The 21646-nt window shown below is 46.1% G+C and overlaps 1 protein-coding gene across 8 annotated transcripts in view; it reads left to right on the top strand.

Moving 5' to 3' along the window:
* The window catches only part of STAU1 (staufen double-stranded RNA binding protein 1), a 46758-nt gene that overhangs the window by 16443 nt on the left and 8669 nt on the right, over positions 1–21646 (top strand). For 3 of the 8 annotated variants that reach the window (XM_056867406.1, XM_056867407.1, XM_056867408.1), the window contains 7 exons: positions 2115–2239; positions 3442–3598; positions 7515–7653; positions 9104–9269; positions 15778–15876; positions 17642–17872; positions 20009–20152. In XM_056867406.1, coding sequence (XP_056723384.1) covers positions 2115–2239; positions 3442–3598; positions 7515–7653; positions 9104–9269; positions 15778–15876; positions 17642–17872; positions 20009–20152 — 1061 coding nt within the window. The remainder of the gene's footprint in view (positions 1–2114; positions 2240–3441; positions 3599–7514; positions 7654–9103; positions 9270–15777; positions 15877–17641; positions 17873–20008; positions 20153–21646) is intronic. The other 5 variants (XM_056867409.1, XM_056867410.1, XM_056867412.1 and 2 more) reach the window with 3 other exon arrangements.

Below are 21646 nucleotides of genomic sequence, written 5' to 3' on the forward strand. Positions count from 1 at the left end.
GTCCACAGCACTGTGGACTTTGGCTTCTTACGTCCCTTATTCCACCACTCATGGGCCTTTCATGGCAACCATTGGCTATTTTCAGTGGATTGCAGCACAGCAATTTGGAAGAAGGGGAAGACCCAAGTTCATGGCCAGCTTCTTCCTTCCCCTGGAAGTCTCTGAGGTGACATTACAGGCACCACAGTAACAGAACATGATGATCTTTCAAGGCATAATATTTGCACACTGGCTTCAACTTGGTATCGCTAATTAAATGTGACGGCTCCTCTAATTGCAGTTTTTCATGTATGATCTCTGGCACTTGATAAGCCCAAAATTATTGTGTTCCAATAACCACTTGGGAAAGCAGCAATTTATCTCGTTAATACATTTTTATACCCCCCCCCCACATACAGTTTTTCCAATATTCTCAAGGCAGCATACCTTAGGTTGGTAAAAGGTAAAGGTGTGCAAGCACCTGGTCATTGCTGACCCATGGGGTGATGTCACGTCACGACATTTACTAGGCAAACTATGTTTGCAGGGTGGTTTGCCAGCAAGCTGGGTACTCATTTTACCGAGCTCGGAAGGACGGAAGGCTGAGTCAACCTTGAGCCGGCTACCTGAAACCGACTTCTGTCGGGATCGAACTCAGGTCGTGAGCAGAGCTTTGACCGCAGTACTGCAGCTTACCACTCTGCGCCACAGGGAGCCAGGCTCAATTTTCCAGTGGCAGAATGGAACTTTGTTGCCTCCCCCCCTTCCACTGCAGCCCATTGGTCTCTATTAAATGCTGCTCCCTGGGGGATAGGGGACCCCTTGGAGTGACATGAGGGCGGTCTGCGGTGGGAAGGGGCAGTTGGTGGAAATTGCCAGTTTAGTCTGGATCCATCCCCTTGTCCTCCCCTGCATGTTTTCTTCTCAACGACCCTGAGGGTTAGGTTAGGCTGAGAGAGTGGCTTAAGGTCACCCAGTTGTAAGATGACGAGTTGAACCTGTATCTCTCAGACCCTAGTCCAACACCAAACATTACACTCTATGCACATACACACGAAGCTGCTGTATACTGAATCAGACCCTTGGTCTGTCAAAGTCAGTATTGTCTACTCAGACCGGCAGCGGCTCTTCAGGGTCTCAGGCAGAGGTCTTTCATATCATCTACTTGCCTGGTTCCTTTAACTGGAGATGCCGGGGATTGAACCTGGGACCTTCTGCATGCCAAGCAGATGCTCTACCACTGAGCCACGGCCCCTCCCAATCTGCATACTCAGCTCTCTGCTTTGCTAGAGACCATAAATGACTAGCTTTCCATGCCGTTAGAACTGCCATGCAGCAAGATCTTAAGAGTTACATTGCCGGTAGTTCACCTAATTGATCCCCAGGTTGACTGGAAACTCCTCAGTAGAACCTCTGTAGGCTGGGCTGGCTTGTTTGTAAAGCCTAATGGGTTCTGTTCTCATCGTCTAAATTATGACATTTCGTTGACTTGCTTAACGGGGGTTCCACGCCTGGCTTGAGAGATTCAAATAGGTTCTTCTTGTGAAAGGGAAGGGGGAGTGTCTGATTAGAAGCAGTAGGGATGAACCATGAAATCTGAATCTTTGCTGTATGGTTTTTAAAGGCCTTAAATAGGTACTGAAGCTGTGTCCTCTAAGGAATAGCAGAGACACCTCTCCCCACCCCCCAAACATTGCTTAGTAATGAAGGTTTAGAGAACTTCTGAACAGAGCATGCTGTATAGGCCAAATGAGAGGTTACAGCCTTTAAACATCAAAGTAAGCATGCTAGTGTCTCGCTAGATGTTTCCTTGCAAAGCAGACCTAGTGAATTGTTCTTATGGCCTGTTCTTGCAACTGTAATGTTCACTCTGTCAGGTCATAAAGTTAATTCCTGGCATTCTGGGCATCAAAAATTAACAGATCTTCTGAAACTGTTTTACTCGTGCCACAGAGTAAGCGTGTTGGGCATCTTTTATGGAGTGCTGATTAATACGTTCCATGAATTCATGTGTCTGTGCAGTATTGTTCTAGCTTTCAATTTAAGCTCCTCTTTAATGCTGCCATAAAGAGGCAACTTTCACTAATCAATTTTATTTCCACATACTAAAGTAGCTGTTTTGTCTTGCCTTGCAGTTCCTTCTAACATGGCAAACCCCAAAGAGAAAACCCCAATGTGTCTTGTGAATGAGTTAGCCCGTTTCAACAAGATTCAGCCTGAGTATAAGCTTTTGAGTGAGCAGGGTCCAGCTCACTCAAAGGTAAATATTGCCTCTTTTCTCTCATGTTCATGCTGAAAGGATGAGATCAAGCTTAGAATCCTAGAGTTGGAAGGGGCCGTACAGGCCAGCTAGTCCAGCCCCCTGCTTAATGATGCAGGATCAGCCTAGAGCATCCCTGACAAGTGCTTGTCCACACTTTGCTTAAAGACAGCCAGTGAGGGGGAGATCACCACCTTCGTAGGCAGCTGATTCCACTGTCAAACAACTCTTACTGTAAAAAATTGTTTTCCTAATATCCAGCCAGTACCTTTCTGCCCACAATTTAGACCCATTATTGCGAGCCCTATCCTTTGCTGCCAACAGGAACAGCTCCCTGCCCTCCTCTAAATGACAGCCCATCAAATACTTAAAGAGAGCAGTCATGTCCCCCCAACCTCCTCTTATCCCAAAAGCATTGCAAGATGTTACCGAAGCAAGATTAACATGATGTGGGCACTTCTAACTTGAATGTCGTTGCATTTCTCTCGCTGCCGATGGTTGGAGTGCAAAAAGCTTGATCGTGCCCAAGCACTTCAGCCTGCACAGTGGGGCTTCTCTGGATTTTAATCTTCAACTTGGGGCTACTTAAGCTGGGTAGACTGCTCTGGAGGATTCGCAGGCAGCTTTTTTGGATTGCATAAGATCTTTCAGTAAGGAGAGGCCTTGGAAGTCCTGCTGGCTGTTCCCTGTTCAGCTTTCAGATTGTGACCCTGAAACCAGATGCATTTGTATGCAGTCATATGTGATCACCTGCCTCAAAGTCATTGGTTAGGACAGGATGAATTTTTAAAATAAACCAGACATGTACATGTTATTCTACCTAATGTAGTTACCACAGCCATGGAGCGCATTAGTTACAAAGCCACCAGAGCATTAGATTGGATAGCATGGAGGATTTGCATGGATGGAAGCAATTTCTATCTGTGAGACACTGCTTTTTTGCCTCCCCTTTCTTCTGCAGAGTGAAATGTTGCTTGGGAGGAAGGGATGGGAATGCTAAGGAACAGGATGGGGGAGGGTTAGAGGTCTGCTGGAGTAGGAGGGGTGAAATAAGTGAAAATAGTCCCCCCCAGTCCATGGAGATCTTCCACTGGATCCACTCCATTGTATTCATGCCTTGTGCTGATCTCCATGCAACCTTAGGCTGAACACCTGCGTGTTTTAGAAGGCTGTCATAATGAAGATTTCCTTCTCCTTCCTAGGTGTTTACGGTGCAGCTGACTCTTGGGGACCAGCACTGGGAAGCTGAAGGAACTAGTATTAAAAAAGCTCAACACGCAGCTGCTGCCAAAGCTTTGGAAGGGACGAGGTTTCCTAAACCTACAGCTCGCCCGTCACGTAATGAAGGAAAGAACCCAGGTATGAGTCTGCCGTGGAATTAGGGTGGAGTAGCGTTGGGCTCCATTGAGTGACTACTGTTAAAATCCTGCAAAGCTGTGGCTTTAAATTAATTGCTACAGAAAGAGAGGAGTTTGAAAATTTGATGGCAAGGGGTTTTTTGCAACTATGGGGGAGAAAGGAGGCAAACACAATAAGGACAATTCAATTTAGAGTGAGATACTGGCTGTCTAAGGGCTGACACACTTGTTTGCTGTTGGACCTCTCCGACACTCGGCCCCTCTCAGCTGTCGGTGTCAACCAATGAAAAAATTGATGTGATGGTAAGTGATCTGAATGCTGTCTTGTTATATCTGTTCATCTGTGTAGATATTGCCAACGTACCCTATATTTTAAGACTTGAGAACAGATTGCTGCTCATAGCTTCTGGTGATTATTAGGTGACCCAGCAGCCAGAAATACTGCAACCCCCCCCCCCCCAGACATCTGCTAAAGGAAGCTGTTGTGTCAACGGATGTTCTCTGTACAGTTGTGAGGAGTCACTTGCAGATCCTGTGATTTCTTTTGGAGCAAAGCCCTTTGTGGTCAGGGTCCTAGCCCCTAGGATGCTTCTGTATGAGCGCTTGCTTGCCAATTGGTCTGTCCTCTGCCTTTTTTCTCGGCTTCCAGTAGCAGCTGTGAAACTGAGCAGCAGCCCATGAATTAGTCCAAAGTGGGGGGAAACGTCAATTAGGGGTGTTGAACTCATTTCTTACGAGGGCCGGATATGACATAAATGTCACTTGGTCGGGCTGGGCCATGCCTCACCAGCCCAGATTGAGAGTGTGTGGGGGGGTCTGCCTCGACTGGTGAGCTGACAGCGGATTTGCCAACCCAGATTGGGACTGGGGGTGGGTGGGTGGCTGGCTCACGGGCCAGATAAAAACTCTCAAGGGGCCAGATCCGGCCCACGGGCCACATGTTTGGCACCCGTGACATAAGTTATGTTATGTGAGCATAAAGTAGCTTTGTTGCTGATGCATATTGCCTCTCCTGTATTCAGCATCTGAAACGATTTTTATATTTATTTAAGCAATTCTTTAGATAGGGTTGAAGTCAATAATCTTGTGCAGTCTTCCAAAAAAATAAGCTTGAGAGACTCCAACTTAAAGGGAGAAATCCATTCAGAGAGAAGGCATTTTGTTCAAAGATGGAGACCCCCAATTTAGGCCAAATTGGGGCTTTGCAGGGCCAGATTAACAGTTTCTACTCTGCCTTTGTTTCAAACACCACCCAAGATGCTTACAGAATTAAAACACACCCAGGTAAAACCTTAGCATAAAACCCCGTATAAGTTTGTATGGTTTGTGCCTTATGAAGTTCTAATTTAGTGAGGAAGAGGCAAGATTTCATCACAAGCGTGGTGCAGTGGTTAGGAGCAGCGGACTCTAATCTGGAGAACCAGGTTTGATTCCCCACTCCTCCACACGAGCAGCAGACTCTAATCTGGTGAGCTGGGTTAGTTTCCCCACTCCTCCACAAGCAGCCTGCTGAGCGACCTTGGGCCAGTCACAGTTCTCTTCGACCTCTCTCAGCCTGACCTACCTCACAAGGTGTCTGTTGTGGGAAGAGGGAGGGAGGTGATTGTAAGCTGCATTGAGACTCTTTTCGGTAGAGAAAAACTGGGTATAAAAACAAACTCTTCTTCTTTCCTCCTGCTTCACTAGTCCTCCCAAATGCATGCTTGCTCATCCATGTGGGTCCCACAACCTCGGTAATAATCTGTCTGGTGATTGAGAGCATCTGTGGAGGGAGGGGGGAGGGCCGTGGGGGAAATTCAGTGTTCTTTGACTTTTCGTAGGAAGCGAACCAATATCAACAAAGAACCAGCGACAAGCATAAAACTACCTGAAAGCAATAAAAATCACAATGAACCAGTGAAATCTCATTTTAAAACAAAGATCAAATTAACACCAGCCATAAAATTGCAGCAGGCAGCACCTATGTTTGAAGTAGCTACTACATCCTACTCCCACTAGATTCTCGTCCGACACTGTAACCCTTACACTTTCCACAGATGGAAGCAACAGAATGGAAGTGAGCATTAAATATTCAACAGCTGCCTTTCTCTGGAAGTTCTGAAAACATCAAATAAGCACTGTGTTATTAAGTCAAGGCAAAATCAATTCAGAATCATTTGGTGTGATTTGGCTGGCATCCACCTGAAGCGTTTTCTGCATGTACAGAAGTTCTTCGTAGTAGGGGGTTATTTATTTATTTCAGAAATGTGTATTTCTGTCCCTCCTGACCTGCTCAAGACAGCTTGCAGCTAAAACAGCAGAGCAAAACCAGTCAAGACAATAAAACGAGTCAATAAAGCAAGCCAAGCCAGCAGAATAGAAACATTCCCATCAAAACAAGACAAACCAGGGCATAAAAGCACACACAACAAACAGAGCAGTCCAAAATGATTTTAATAAAATAGTCCTCAGGGTGAAACACCTCAGTTAAAAGTCTGTGTAAATAGAAATGTTTTGGTCTGGTGCCTAAAGGAGCATAGGGGCCAGGCAAGTCTCAAGGAAAAGCAACACTTAAAATAGGATGTTGCAGAGCTTGAGAAGGTACAGAAAAAAGCAGCCAAAATGATCACGGGTCTAGAGCAACTGCTCTTTGAGGAGCGGTTAAAGTGCTCAGGGTTGTTTAGTTTGGAAAGAAGGCGGTTAAGGGGAAACGTGATAGAGGTCTCTAAAATTATGCACAGTATGGAGAGAGTGGACAGGGAGAAGCTTTTCTCCCTCTCATAATACTAGAACCTGGGGTCATCTGCTGAACTGGAGGGTGAGAGATTCAAAACAGATTAGAGGAAGTATTTCTTCACACAACGCATAGTTAAATTGTGGAACTCCCTGGCCCAGGAGGTGGTGATGGCTGCCAACTTGGAAGGCTTTAAGAGGGGAGTGGACATGTTCATGGAGGATAGGGCTCCTATCCATGGCTACTAGTCAAAATGGATACTAGTCATGATGCATACCTATTCTCTCCAGGATCAGAGGAGCATGCCTATTATATTAGGTGCTGTGGAACACAGGTGGGATGCTGCTGCAGTCATCTTCTTTGTGGGCTTCCTTTTTTTTTTGTGGGCTTCCTAAAGGCACCTGGTTGGCCACAGTGTGAACAGACTGCTGAACTTGATGGGCCTTGGTCTGAACCAGCATGGCTTCTCTTATGTTCTTACGTTTAAGCTTGTTTTTCCTCCCCCCAGGGCTGTGTCTCCTTGGGGTCCTCTGTCCGAAGTGTGTGGTTTTGAGGCATGCTGTGCTGGGCGTGTTTGTGCGCTCTGGTGTACGTATTCAGACCACACGTAGCCTTTTGCAACCTGGCCACTGATTGTAACTTTCCAGAAGGGGGATTTACATTGTACCAAGCCGTACGCAAATCAGAGAGAGCTGGCTGGCAGTCCAGCAAATGCAGAATGTGAAAGGCTAGCCCAAGCAGCATGGGAACTCGAGGAGAAGTAGAAAAAAAAAGCACGGTGGTATTAAACCAAGCAGGTGTAAAGCAGATCACCTTAATCGGTACCTTCCACATTGAAGAACGTGTCTGCTTTGGGCTAGCTTTTTCACTTTCTCAGTAAGAGGGCTTTCCTGTCAGACGCTGGTTATTCTCAGTACCTGTTTGCAAATGCAAATCGAGCTGAATGTTGCCGCAAAAAGGTAAGTTCCTAGGGGCTTATTTGCATTTAAACTTGGCTCCTGTAAATGTACTAACAGATGTGACTCATGATCCTGCAGCATTGCTTTCCACAGTCTCTTAATACACAGTGTTTTAGCTTGTTGTACGTGGTGCTTCTCGGGGGTTGTCCTGTTGCTGCCCCTAACTGTCGAGGGAATGAATGTGCAGGGTATAATGTGGCTCTCTTAAACCTTCAGCATTAACATTTCCTCTGTCTTCTCTTTAGATAGTGTAACCCCCACAGTGGAGCTGAATGCGCTTTGTATGAAGCTGGGAAAGAAACCTATGTACAAGCCTATAGATCCTTACACGGAGATGAGATCCACCTACAACTATAGTATGAGAGGTGGCTCTTATCCCTCACGGTAGGTCACGCAATAATTTTCTCTTCTTGAATGAAGTCTGGGCTACACAGTTTTGAGGGGTTTCTGAAGAAGACTTTACGCTTGACCTGCATGAGAATGTAGGAGCAAACTGCTTGGAACATTCTCTGGTATTTGGGGCAATCTGGCTGCTGTAAAACCCTAGTCCACTTCCCTGCAGATTCTGTAATGAAGGTGAAAATGAATGGATGAGCTGACGAGGCTTTAAAATGTCCTAGGTTTGGAGGGAGGGGGTTAGGATACAAAGAGGAAAGACTGATAGCAGAGGAGGTGTTAGGGCAGTGGTACTCACTCCAAGTCTCGCGGAGAGCCATGTTCGCAGTTACTATCAGCCCAAATAGCCACATATACTTCCATTGCTGGCATGAAGACTGCAGTTCAGGCAAGCTTTGCAGAGTATGGCCCGCATGGCCCCTTCCAACTCTGTTCAAAGTATGCTGGTGGGTGCCTGCTGCCACCCTTCTATTTGTGCTCAGTGAGCTGTATAATAGCAGTTAGTAAGTTTATTGATACGGTCAGCCAAACGTTATGCATAAAATTAACTGGCTTAATAAAACTGCAAAATTAATATAAATTACAAAATTAGATAAAAGTCTAATGCTATTTAAAATGTAAGATTTTAACACAAATCACAAGAATTAACTTAGCATCTTAAAATTTCTAAAAATGTAGCAAAGTTAAGTAATTTTTTCCATTCTATTTTTGCAAGTTTTGATTGCGATGGCATAGAATTTGGCAGTTGGGAGTGATAAGTGTGGAGTATCACCCATCAGGAGCCTCTTAGTCAGGAGTTCTACTGGCTTATCAGGGAATTCACTGATCAGGGGAGCAATGAATTTGAGTATACTAGCAGTTGTGAATGGCTGCAAACAACACCGTGTGTCCTGTGCCAGCGTGGTGTTGTAGTTAAGAGCAGTTGACTCTAATCTAGAGAACTGTGTTTGATTCCCTACTCCTTCTCATGAGCAGCAGACTCTAATCTGGTAAACCGGCTTTGTTTCCCACTCCTCCACATGAAGCTAGCTGGGTGACCTTTGTCTAGTCACAGTTCTCTCCAAACTCTCAGCCCCACCTACCTCACAAGGCGTCTGTTGTGGGGAGAGGAAGGGAAGGCGATTGTAAGCCAGTTTGATTCTCCTTAAAAGGTAGAGAAAGTAAGCAAAAAAAACCCCAACTCTTCTTCTTCTTCTTTTAATTTGTCGCTGTTAACTCTGTGCTTCTGGATTTTATTTTAACGTTTCTGATCATACAGTGTAGACACTGTAAGTGCTATGAAATCCAACCATCAGACCTTTGAGGGCTAGCAGTTAGCGCCTTGTGTTGTTCAGTATTGGCTTTCCATCTTTGGGGCTCTGTTTGAGCTTTGGCTGCTGGCAAGGTAATCCCGTTATCTGCCAAAAGTCCTGAAATGTCAAATCTTTCCACTTTTTAGGTACTTCTACCCCTTTCCTGTGGGACCCTGGCTCTATGAAGTGGAGCTCTCTATCGGGGGACAGCAGTTTCGTGGGAAAGGTAGAACAAGACAGGCTGCTAAGCATGATGCAGCTGCTAAAGCACTGAAAATCCTGCAAAACGAGCCCCTGCCTGAGAAACCAGAGGTAGTATATCTGAAGTATCCTCCAGCTCCACTCAAAACTCATATTTGCACTTTGCAGATCGTTGAACGCTCCTGTTCTTCGCTTGCTAGATGTGGGCAAAAGCTGTGGCTTTAGTGATTGAAGGCGTGCACATGCAATCACTTTTTGGGGAGTACCCATGAGAATTAGCTTTACGTGATGCTTGTCTCATGCTTTATATTCTGTAGCAGGTTCTCTTGTTTTACCTCTTGTAAAATTGTACCTCTTGTACCTTTCTAACCCTGCCACTCAGAAACACACTTGCAGCTAACTGGAGGTACCTGCAGCCATGGCATTATTTATTTCTTTATTAAACTTGTGCCCGGTTCAATTCCTGCCAAGGCCGGGCTCAGAACAGCTCACATCCGGTATCAATACGTTATAATCTATAATACGATACAACACAAAAATATGATTCTGAAATTAAAACTATAAATCTATAGCATCTAAAAATCAACTGGCTCCTAATTTCTTGACACACTGGTCAGCAGCCATCCGGGGGGCGGGGGGGTCAGAATCCCCACTAGTTGGATTGGCTGCAGGACAGTCAACAGGATGTAAAATGGGAATTGGTAAGGACGAAATTGCTTTGCTGCAGGACTGCTGGTCAGAGTAGCTTAGTTGCAGTTACTTAATATGAATTCGGATTCTATGGCAGAATCTGGTTAGCCGCAGTATTGGTCGCCTAAAGCACTGCTGTTCAGTAAGTGATGGTGTTTCCTCTGAGCTTTAGCATAGACCCCCTGCTAGTTTACAGAACTGGGGAAGAATAGCCATAGATTTCTGGCCTCCTCCAGCACTGTGTTTATATCCTGTGCTCACTCTCTTCTTTGCTCCGCCACAAGACAGCTCTGTTCTCCCAGGCCATCCACAAATGTCACATGTGAATGCATGAAGCTGCCTTATACTGAATCAGACCCTTGGTCCATCAAAGTCAGTATTGTCAGTACAGCGGCTCTCCAGGGTCTCAGGCAGAGGTCTTTCACATCACCTACTTGCCTAGTCACTTTAACTGGAGATGCCGGGGATTGAACCTGGGACCTTCTGCATGCCAAGCAGATGCTCTGCCACTGAGCCACAGCCCCTCCCAGTGTCTTCTGGTGGTTGCCTGAGTTATGGCATAGCTTAACTACACTGCCTCAGGAAAATTGTAGTGATTCTAGGAGAGACACTCAGTGGGTCTACCCAGAACTTTAATGCAGGCTGGATTCAATTTTAATATCTGAGGCATGTTTAAAACCCGGATTTTGGGTACCAAGTTAGTCTCTTCCTAACGCATGCTGGAGTCATGAGGAGGACACTTAAGGCGCATTTGTAATCATGCCTGTAATGACAATAAATTCAATTTAAAGAAGTGATGCAGTTATAAATATCCAGAATTGAGGCACTGTAGCAATGGTGCATGAGGGCCATCTTTCCTGTAAGATGTATTTAAGTGATACAGCTGTTGAAGTCATCATGATTTGCATGATTTTCATGGCCAAAGTTCAATGCTTGTTGTTTCTGAAAAAATCTGCAGTGGATTTCAATCAGAGTTTCCTAGGGAGTTTTGTTTCACCCCTTTACTTGGGCTGTGTGAAAGATAATGCTGCTTGCTAGCAGCAGACCTGAATTGCTGGCATCACTCACTTGCATCTGGGGAAGGAACTGGATTTTAAATTGCTTAATTTTGGCATTGCCTTTGAGTCTGCCAGAGGTGTTTGGCCTACTTCTGTTTACCTTGACTGGCTGCGGCTCCAGGGCCTCAGGCATAGCACTTTCCCAACATCGCTATTGGAAATCCTTTTAACTAGAGATTAGGTCCTTGGACTTTATGCACAAACCATATTCTCTACCCCAAACTGTGGTTGGCAGGTGCTTCTCAAAAGCTTGGTGTGTCAGCTTTCCAGTTTATCGGCAGTCTTGTTTTCCTGATGACGGTTTTCCTGTTGACAGTAAAATAAGATTCTAAAGAATTGCTGAAGATTGCCTGCAGCCCTGTTGGTCTTTTTGTCCATAAAACGGCAGTGCCTTTTATTAGGCCCAACCCAAATGTCTCAAAGCAGTGAACAAGCCTTGCAGGTTCCCCCAAATTCTTCATCGGGCAGCCAGATCTGTAAGTCTTAAAATGAAGGCTAGAAGATGTTGAAGACTTGGATTAGATGGCACTGGGGCAGAGTAGATTTTTAAGTTGCACCTACTACTTATTGGCACAAAATCAACCCCCCAATGATTTATAGCATTTCAAAATGTAAAGGCCAGGCACAGGTGTTAATCAGAGCCTGCAGGTTCTTTATTGGATATACAGCAGAAGAGAGAAGCACAGCTTTATTATTAGCAAAACTGTAGATGAATGGCCAACTATTTTGACTTTCCTGCCATTCTCTGTTTCTGTCTCCAGTTGGCTGCAGTTGACTAATTTTGCATGATAGTTATTTGAAAGGGGGGGCGTTGCATGTCCTGCATAGCACTATATGTTACGCTTATTTCCCTGGGATGCTGTAGCTGGAAGGCTTCTCTCTGTGTGCATGGATGTTTCCACATAAGCCACCTCATCGACATATGAGCCACTTGCTATTAATTAGTAGCAGAGCATGTGTGTTCAGACTTTCTGTGTTTGCATGGTTTTAGTTAGGTCCGAAAGACAAACTTGTTTTGCTCACTGAACGGATAGGAGTTTGTGTGTGTGTGCATCTGATCTAAACTGGCACCACGAAAACAGCTCACACTGAATGTTAAGAAACTGATTTGTTTTTAAATTGAATGTAATTCTGTATGTTTACCAAGTTCCTGAGCTATTAATAACTAAAGCCTCTCATTCAGAGGAGGAGAACATAAGAACATAAGAAAAGCCATGCTGGATCAGACTAAGGTCCATCAAGTCCAGCAGTCTGTTCACACAGTAGCCAACCAGGAGAGCATGCTGGTTGGGAGATTCTGCCCCTGAAGGCAAGATGGCTATCCAACTTCCCATCTCTGCTATTGGGGACGAGTCCCCCCCCCCATTTCTCTTCCCACCTTTGTGATATTACTCTTCACATATAATATACCACCCATCATGTATTTTGACATTGGTAGGGGAAAAAATCCAAAGTATTGGCTTGTAATACAGAAGCCTTCTTAAAACGGAGTTGGACGCACAATTAAGACCCTTGGGTTGTAACATGAAGCTTCTAGATTCTCCCCGCCCCACCCCCAAGACTAGAAAAGACAGAATACGTGTTTGAACAGATAAATGATGAGGGGGAAAGATCAGTCCAGCTACTCAGAACAGCCCTTACCGACACAGATGATTCTTCTCAACCACCAACTCCAGTTATGCAAACATTACTCTTCTGGTTATTTTGTGACACTGTGTGTCGTCTGTTATCTGGCTCAGAATGTGTGGTCCTGGGCACCTCACAGTTTAAGGCTTTCACTCATCATGTTTGTGGAGTAGTGCTTGGAAACTTGTAAATGATGGGAGACTCATCTCTGAGAGGAGTACGGTACTGTTCCAGTCTCCATGTCCTTTAGATCTTTCCATCTTAACTGACTGCTTACTGCTTTTAAAAAAGCTCTGAAAGTCTGAATCTTGGAAGTGGAGTAGATTATTGGAATGAGTGGAAGTCCATTTTTACATTTCTTTCCACACTGTTTGGTGTGCATGGTGCATATTTGGGACCAGCATGCATGCTTGGCTCTATGCAACCCAAAGCAGCTTACATAATTTTTCTCTCCTCCATTTTAAAGCCCTGTAGATTCCATGCAAGCGCAGAAAAACAACAACAACTTGGTTTTGGGCACAAAAATCAGTACTCTGAGAATTGTTTTTTAAAAGCAAATATCTAGTCCTTCTAGGTTCTGGGAAACCCAGGTTCGAATCCCCACTCTGCCATGGAAACTTGCTGGGTGACCTTGGGCCGCTCACACACAGCCTCGACCCTGGCAAGTGTTTAGATGGGAGACCTCCAAGGAATACCAGGGGCGCGACGTGGAGGTAGGCAATGGCAAGCCACCTCTGAACGTCTCTTGCCTTGAAAACCCTACAGAGTTGCCATAAGTCAGCTATGACTTGGCAGCCAAAAAAAATATAGTCCTTATGACTTCAAAGATGGACCATAAGGTTTGTTCTAGGCTATGGGTGAGGGACCTCTATCTATGAAGGTAGATAGTGTGCCCAGTAGTATTTGAATGGGCCAGAAGATGAGGCTTGCATAGCTTATTTCCTCTCTCCACAGCTCATTGATGCAGAATAAAATATGCAAATCCATGCATATTTGCATCCCTCCAAGTTTCAAAAATAGCTTGCCTTGGCCCAAAGCTTAGATTACTTTGCCTAACCACATAAGAGGGGGAAGAAAGGAAACGTGCTGTTTTGCTTGCTGCTTGACACAGCTCTGTCCTGCCGGACTTAAAGTAGGAAATGCTTCCATTCCTGTTCTCCAAATACACTTATTCGACACTTTCAGAGTGGACATCCAAGGTGGATGAGCATCTTCCCAACACCCCGCTGCACCCCACGTGGAGAAAGTAGCGGCTGTGCTAAAAGCTCCCCATAGAAAATAATTGATTGCAACAGCAAGTGTTAATCAAGCAGGGATATGCTGTGCACTTCCAGTATTCAGTGCTGGCAGCTTGTAGCTGGGATCCAAACATCTGTGTTGGGTTTGCCCAAGGGCTTGGATGCACCAAGTGGGGATTTTATACTTCCTTTTTCTTGGCACGGTAGCCTTCTGCAGCCTTCTCTTGCGGCTCTTCTCAGTTTCAGAAGTAGCATTAACATTAAGGTTTGTTTAGAGGAACTGTTTAGGGTTGATATTTATTTACGGTCATAGACTATCAAATAAAACAGGATTACAAAATTGCTTGATGAATAGTAGAACACGTAGACAAAATTGCAATACTTAAAATGACAAGAACATTACAAAAATAATCCAGTCATATGTATTTGTAAAATTAGTATAAAACCAATCTGAAAGGTTCCAGACAGTAAAGATCCTATGCTTCCTTGACTATTGCAAAGATTTAGTCCAGCTCTGCTGATGTTAATTGCTAGCCAAGCAAACCTGGCAACTGTATTAATTAAATTGTCTATTGTATCTGATAATAAAAGCTTTAAGACGTTGTTTCCTCAAAACTCTAGGACGGGTCCTCAAACTTTTTAAACGGGGCCAGTTCACTGTCAAACACTGTTGGGGGACGGCTCCCCCCCCCCCGCCCAAACGGGAAGGCAGCCAGGCGCCCAGGCAAAGAAAAGTTTACTTGCAGCAGGAGGACATGCTGCCCCTCCCCCAGGTGCCTCTCCATGGCCGACACTCCCCCCTTCACTGGGCTGAGAGACACCCCCCCGCCGCCGCGCACCCTCCTTTCCCACCTCCCGGAGCGGGAGATGGGTTGGCTCCCTGCTTGGCAAAGAGCACCTGAGGGGAAGGGGGAAGGGCGCGGGAGGAGGCCGGCGGGAGATTGAGGTCTCTCAGCCCTCCCCGAAGGCACCGCCACTCAAGCCCCCCACGCGGGGGCCCCAGCGCCCGCTCACCCACTCGCCTCGCTCCTGCTCGCTTCGCAGGCAGACGGGGATGTTCTTCTTCCAGCCCGGCATGGCTCCTTCAGGGCTGCTGCGGCAGGAGGAGCAGCGGCGGCGAGGGGCACATTGCAGTCCGAGGCAGCGCCTCCCGTCCCCTGCGCGCCTGGGGAAAGGAAGGCGGCGGCTCTTCAGGGCAGCCGCGGCAGGGAAGGTGCAGAGGCGGTGGCGGCGGCTCCTGGGTCGGCGCGGGTGTCGCCGCTCCACTGCCGCCGCCGCCGCCGCCGCTTTATACGGCGAACGGCCGCCTTAGTTTGGGGAAGGTACGGGCGCGGCGGTGGCGGCTCCGGAGGGAGCCGGGTTCAGGACCCTGACGGGCCGGATCCAGCCCGCGGCCTGTAGTTTGAGGACCCCTGTTCTAGGACAATCTACAAGTAATGGGATCAGTGATCCCGTGCGTACATGATCGTACAGTTTGCATTCGGATAGCGCATGTCCAGAGATTTAAAGTGCATCTTGTTTGCAAATACATTTGCGTCCTTGGTTTCAGAAGTAGCACGCTGCGTGGCACAATAGGCTCCAGTTCTGAGAAACGCAAAAGAATAGCCTTGCCTCTCTTGGCCTGTATCAAAGAGGTGGGTTACTGCCTTCAGCCTTCTCTGTCAGACACAGTGTATGCTAAAACCCTAATTGATCTTTCTTAGCAGCCCCGTTTATACATTTCCTTCAGGTGACTTCTTGTACATACACTGAAATTTAACATTTCCTAAGGTGTGTCCTTGAGTCTCAGAGATAAGACTCAATATTTTTCACCCCAGTTTTCAGGCAAGTTGGTAAGTTTCAGACGTTTCGCTTGCATGTCAAGGCGATTGTACTGAGAACTGGCACCGATAGTGACAACTTAACCTGCTTTTAGAGAAAGTACATTTATGGTTCCTTTACTAACCCCTTGTGCTGTTAGTGAGCCGGTTTGAAGAAGCTTCCTCAATATCATTGTTCTTCTCTTAGATAAATGGGAGAGAACCAGATGACGAAAATCTCAATAAATCTGAAATAAGCCAAGTGTTTGAAATTGCACTTAAAAGGAACTTGCCTGTGAATTTTGAGGTAGGTTTAGTTAATTGCTGTAACGGGTGTTTTTTTATTTAGAATGTAGAAGAACAATGGGGGGTGTTGGGAGGGGCGTTTGGGGTCAGATACACCTGACCTTTAAACCCATGTTTTAATGTGTCCAGATTCTTCTTCCCTGGGTTCTTGAAATGTATCAAAAAGGGAATTGAGAGGTCAGGTGTTGGTAGCATGAGATATATTCCAAAATACTAAATAAGAATTCTACCCAGGGCACCTTTGGCTGGGGACCAAGTGTGTATGTTGGGGGGGGGGATACACTTTAGCAGGAGTGCTGGGACCCCAACTCTGGCTGCGAACCCATTTCTGGATATTGTGTGTTTATATTCCTTCAGAAATAAAATAGGATATTTTTTTTCCTTTTCATGACTCAGAAGATGAGAAGGTTGCGTGCATGAGTGTGTGCTACAAGCCTGTAGAGCAGGGGTGGAGAACCTTTTTTCCGCCAAGGGCCATTTGGACATTTATAACATCATTCGCGGGCCATACAAAATTATCAACTTAAAAATTAGCCGACCAAGCCCCAAGCAGGCAGCTGACCCAGATGACCCCCACCCGCTCGCACGGGCAAGCAGGCAGGCATCCAACTGGTGGCACACTCTCCCATCTGGTGGCACAGGATGGGCGCCCCCCCCCCGCACATTCTCCCCTCTGCACACATTCTGGCCCTGCCCCCTTCATCCCTTCCATTATCACCACTTCCGCCCTCAGCCCTCTTATAGTAGAGGGAATACATTTCCCCGCAGCCCGGGTAGGAAAGGGTTAACACCGTTTCTTGGGCGGTCCTAGCAGCTCCATAGCTAATGACTCTTCTGCAAGTGGGGGAAAGGTTCCTTTTCTCGGCAGAACAAACTCACCTCCGCCTTTTATAGAGGCTATTCCTGTCCGCGGGAGGGGGCGGATCGCCAGTCTTAGATCTTTCTGAGCTAGAGATCTGCCAGGACCCACGAAGGGCCAGACCAAATGATTTCATGGCCCTTAAACGGCCCCCAGGCCTGACGTTCCCCACCCCTGCTGTAGAGGGTCTAGGGAAACAATGGTTTGGCTGTGCCTTGAGATACATAGTTTAATTGCAGCTTCTGTCTCATATGGCTGAATCTGGATGCAGCTTGGTTAAAGAGAGGGAAGGGTTCATTATCCCAGTTTGGTATTATAAATGTCCAGCTTCTGACACAAGCTCATTTTAAAGAATAGACTGTCTTTTTGATGATGCGTTGTGTGTATTTACGAACTGTTCAGAGCCGAGTTATGGCGCTTAGCAGCATTCACTCTTTCCCTGCAAATTAATATTTGGGTGTTTGCTTAACTTAAGCATGGCTGCATGCCAAGATTTAGTATACTTTAATTTTATATGCTATATTCACTTGAATATAGATAGACTCAATTATTTGGGGGGGGAAAGGGGGGGGAGTGGAGATGTATATTCCAAAAGGTGAATTTGGCACTTGTTTAATGGAATAAGGCTATACAAAGAATGAAGTCCCTAGAACATGTTCACACTTCTTGGGGTTGACATTTTTAACTTGGAAAGGGAAGGGCCGAGGGAAATATCCAGAGGGTTTTCAAGTTAAAGCAGGAGGTGGTTGTATTTTTTTTGTAAGTAGTACTGACCCACGTAATCTTGTTCTGCCCCTGTTGCTCCCATCCCCACTCCAGATTTTACAGTGTAGTTCATGTGAGTGAAGTTTGCTACAATCATTGTACCCTACCACTTTTAATAAGTGTTTATCACGCTTTCACTCAGTTTTTCCCTCTGAAACAGGTGACCCGGGAAAGCGGCCCGCCTCACATGAAGAGTTTTGTAACCAAGGTTTCGGTCGGCGAGTTCATGGGCGAGGGCGAAGGCAAGAGCAAGAAGATCTCCAAGAAGAATGCCGCCATAGCCGTCCTGGAAGAGCTGAAGAAACTGCCGCCCCTTCCAATGGTGGAGAAAATGAAGCCACGGATCAAAAAGAAAACAAAATCGATAGTAAAAGTGAGTTTTTATCCACGGTTACAAAAAACAGTTTACCCATTGTTACGAAAAATATGGTTCCTTTCTCTGTAAATGCTGGCCTCCCCAACCCTCCACTGCTTATTTTTCCCCCTTTTACCATCTATGGGGGCCTATTCATCTGTTCGCCCCTCTGTAGCTCCATGTGACAATCTGGGGGACGCCATCGGATAGCTTTATGCTATTTAGGTTTTTACAGGGCTGTTTTAATTGCTGTTTTTAAATGTTTTATTTCTGTTTTAATGTATACTGGAGTTTATGTGAGCTGCTCTGAGCCCGGCCTTTGGCTGGGGAGGACGGGGTGTAAATTAAATAAAATAAATAAATAATAAAATTTTAAAAAATGAGAAAGAAGGAGCTGGAGGAGTAAGATTAGACAGGAGTCCAGTCCTTTTGCATGTCAGAACTCACTTCACCGGATGTCTAGAGTGTTACTCCAAGCAGCTGATAGTATAGATGGATCTGATTAAAAGAGCTCTGACTCATGGAAGCTTGGATAAAGGAACGTGCTGTCGAGTTGGCCCCGACTCATCCATAGGCGTTTCAGGCAAGAGAGGAGCAGAGGTGATTGGCCATTGCCTGCCTCTGCGTAGCAACGCTGGTCTGCCTTGGTGGCCTCCCATCCAGGAACTGACCATGGCCAGCCCTTCTTAGGTCCCAAGCTCTGATGAGTCCAGGCTAAGCTGGGTTATTCCAGCTGCTTAGGCTGTAATAAACGATATTACTCTTTTATAAGGGCATGATTAATTTTCATAAAACTCCTGCTTCCCTTGGGGGAAAGGATACTGTCTGCCGCGATGAAGCGATTGGCTGTCTCCTATGGGTACTGCTGCTAAAGTGGCTCTAATATTTTATGCTGTGAATTCTTTCTGTGCTGCCTCGTAGTGCAGCTTTCAAGAAGGCTTACAGAACAGCAAGGCATGCAGAAAATCCAGTAATTAAAAAATTACAACTACTGCAAAATCAGTAATAAAACTAAGAACCTGTGGAATCTATCAAGATGATGGTGGCCCATGCCACAGGAGAGAAATTTCTTTTTGCCACAGGCCTGCGAAAGCACCATTTCCTTGCACTGTTCTGAGCTTCAGGTGCCAGGTGAAAAGACGTAGGGTGGGAATTCTAGAAATAAGGTACTACAGCAAACAACCTACCCCATCTCCCTTTTTTGGGGGGAGGGGGTCTCTGCGAAAAGCCTGGGCAGTTGGACAGGTTTGCATGCAAACTGATGCTATATATCTATACTGTATCAGCAAGGAAGCAAGTTTTTTTTAACCTTGCCTACATTTAGAGACATGTATTTGCTGCTGTCTTCTGTCTGCTACGTGTTCTTGTATAACTCCATTCTGGTGGACGTCCCCAGTTTGTTTTTGCCTTAGAGTTTTGTATGAGTGAGTGTTCAACCCACTTGTGACAGCCGTGTGCAGAAACTGAATATAACGTTGTGAAATTAGTAAGGCTGATAGCCTTGGCCTTCGTGGGCATCAAAAATGGCGGAGGAAATTGCCACCAAGTCGCAGCCAACCTACGGTGATTCCATAGGGTTTTCAAGGCAACAGAGATGAACAGAGGTGGTTTGCCATTGCCTGCCTCTGTGTAGCAACCCTGGACTTCCTTAGTGGTCTCACATTCGGTTACTAACTAGGGCTGAACTTGCTTTGCTTCTGAGATCCAACAAGAAGGTAGGACCAGAACCAACGGGTTAAAATTTAATCAAAAGAGTTTCCAACAGTTAGAGCAATTCCTCAGTGGAACAGGCTTCCTCAGGAGGTGCTATGTGCTCCTTCCCTGCAGGTTTTTAAGCAGAGGCTAGATGGCCATCTGTCAGCAATGCTGATTGTATGACCTTAGGCAGATGTTTGGGGGGGCATCTTGGCCATCTTCAGGGCATGGAGTAGGGGTCACTGGGGATGTGGGGGGAGGTAGTTGTGAATTTCCTGCATTGTTTAGGGGGTTGGACTAGATGACCCTGGTGGTCCCTTCCAACTTACCCTGGGGCATCCAGATCAGGGCAGCATCAAATATAGAAGGTCCAAGTGAAAGAGTTTCTAGTGGGACCATATGATCTTGGAATTGCTGCGGTTGACTGGCTTCTTTTTTTTTTCTTTCTCCCATCCTCAGCTACAGAGAAGCCCTGAATATGGCCAAGGTATGAATCCCATTAGCAGACTGGCTCAGATACAGCAAGCCAAGAAAGAGAAGGAGCCAGAATACATGCTCATCACAGAACGGGGGCTTCCCAGGCGCAGGGAGTTCGTTATGCAGGTTTGTGCACCGAGTTCCCCTCCCCACCCACTCCCGCCCCGGCCACATGTATTTATTTATTGCATTTATTTATTGCATTTTTAGCCCGCTCTCATTCCCAGCAAGCCGGGCTCAGAGCGGGTTAAAAAGGTAAAGGTCCCTTGTGCAAGCACCGGGTCATTCCTGACTCATGGGGTGACGTCACATCCCGACGTTTACTAGGCAGGCTTTGTTTATGGGGTGGTTTGCCAGTGCCTTCCCTAGTCGTCTTCCCTTTACCCCCAGCAAGCTGGGTACTCATTTTACCCTCCTCAGAAGGACAGAAGGCCGAGTCAACCTTGAGCCGGTTACCTGAAACCGACTTCCGTTGGGGTTGAACTCAGGTCGTGAGCAGAGCTGTTGACTGCAGTACTGCAGCTTACACCTCTGCGCCACGGGGCTCCTTACAACATTAAAATTCAGAATACATCAATTAAAACCTACTCTAAAACATACCTTAAAATTATAGACTCCAAGTCACTATAATACAAATACAATGAAGCAAGACGGCACTAATACAGGGTACCGTCACAGGCACTGAAGGACCTGGCCAGGCACTGGACCCTCTGAACCAGGTTGGGGGAGGATGGGGAGGCCAACGACTGTAGTAATGGAGAAGGGCTTGCAGCTGCCCTCAGTTGTAGGCCTGGTGGAACAGCTTCATTTTGCAGGCCCTGCGAAACTCATTTAGGTCCTTCAGGGCCCTGATGTTACTTGGGAGACTGTTCCACCAAGCCAGGGCCGAAAAGGCCTTGTCCCTTGTCGAGGACAGCCGCACACACTGCAGGCTGGGGACCACCAGTAAGTTGTTATTCATTGAGCGTAAATCTCTTGGGGGGCAGGTGTAAGATACCACTTCAAGGTTTAAAATGTGTATTTGTATCTGGAACTATTAAATTTATAAGTTACTTTTTGGCCAAAGGGGCCTTTGAAGTACCCTACAATAAAAACTACAGCAGAACACTATATAACAATTCCTAAACAAAATTTTTAAAATTCACGGCAATAGTGCGTCTCACCTTCAAACCAGGAGAAATCTTTCAGCCTGGAAATTTTAAAATGCCCTTGCAGATAGAGAAGCTGTCTCGGCAAATGTCCTTGGTTAGGAAGTTCCACAGTACAGATGCCACTACTAGCAAAGTGCAGACTCCACTAGAGGTTTACTTTCAGGCAGTGAAGTGTGGAAGGAAATATTCCTAAGAATCCCTGAGCCCAGGATGAAAGATTAAAATCAGCGCACAGAATTCAGCCCAGAAACAAACTGAAAACCAGTGAAGTTCACAAAGAAATGGGTATTGCATGATCTGTGGCTAGCATCCCCAGAGAAAGATGCACATTCTGGACCAGCTGAATCTTTGTGAACAGCCTCCAAGGGCAGTCCTACCTAATTAACATTATAGTGATCCAACTGAGGAACTACTAGAACATATGCAACAGTGACAGGTGCTTGCTTAATGAATACTGGGCTCTCCCATA

The sequence above is a fragment of the Euleptes europaea genome, chromosome 2 (genome assembly GCF_029931775.1).
Source record: "Euleptes europaea isolate rEulEur1 chromosome 2, rEulEur1.hap1, whole genome shotgun sequence".
Lineage (NCBI taxonomy): Eukaryota > Metazoa > Chordata > Lepidosauria > Squamata > Sphaerodactylidae > Euleptes > Euleptes europaea.